General features: G+C 46.0%; 1 protein-coding gene across 1 annotated transcript; it reads left to right on the plus strand.

The window, feature by feature from the left end:
- Positions 1-192: 192 nt before the first annotated feature.
- Positions 193-772, plus strand: LOC107580966 (zinc finger RNA-binding protein-like; the record flags this gene model as incomplete). Its single annotated transcript, XM_016266573.1, has 2 exons — positions 193-417; positions 553-772. Coding segments are annotated over exons 1-2 (445 nt in total), but the record flags the coding sequence as incomplete, so codon positions are not given.
- Positions 773-860: the final 88 nt, after the last annotated feature.

The following is an 860-nucleotide window of genomic DNA, read 5'->3' on the forward strand; positions in this document are numbered from 1 at the left end:
AAAACTCACTTTTAGAATACTCACTTTAAAGATATGTATTGGAATTGAAATCTATAGATCTAAATAGATAAAGTACACAAAATAAGTATTTTGGATGTTTTCTTAACCGCTAGTCAACAACACGTTATGAAAATCAACAACAGTGTTTTTGCCGATAGTGTCTTGCCGTAATTTAGTGGAAATTGGTAGCAAATGTACTTCTTCATTGACTTGTGTTCATGTGCTCTTCTGCAGACTTATCGAGAACATCTGGAAGGACAGAAGCACAAGAAGAAAGAGGCTGCTCAGAAGAGCAGTAGTCATGTGACTAATGGACCTCGCGGTGTCCAGACGCAGCTGCGCTGTGAATTGTGCGATGTCTCGTGCACCGGCGCCGATGCATACGCCGCGCACATCCGGGGATCCAAGCACCAGAAGGTCTGTTGAATATCATGATGGTTCATTTGGCATTTTCAGCGCTCTTTTGCTTTTCGACGTATTTTGGTGTTGTATCTTTGTTTGCGTCTTTGAAACTTTTTGTTGAAACGCACCTGCTATCGAACTTTTCCTCAGGTGGTGAAGTTGCACACCAAACTTGGCAAACCCATCCCTTCCACGGAGCCCGTTTTCGTGAGCTCTGCCCCTTCTGCCGTGACGATGACTACTAGCAAGACCGCAGCGACAACCACTCCCACCCCTACATCGGTTGCGCCGAAGACGCCGGCGGCGACTCTTTCCAAACCCGTGGCGTCTCCTGCGAAGAAACCTGCCACTGCTAAAATGGCCCTTATCGGTAAGTGACCTTACCGGGTATTTTCATTAAAGCGTCATGAAACCCCCCCTGTTTCAGCACTGGTCTTTCACACCTTAGATCTGAAAAA

This window comes from Sinocyclocheilus grahami, unplaced genomic scaffold (assembly GCF_001515645.1).
Source record: "Sinocyclocheilus grahami isolate Dianchi unplaced genomic scaffold, SAMN03320097.WGS_v1.1 scaffold57073.1, whole genome shotgun sequence".
Lineage (NCBI taxonomy): Eukaryota > Metazoa > Chordata > Actinopteri > Cypriniformes > Cyprinidae > Sinocyclocheilus > Sinocyclocheilus grahami.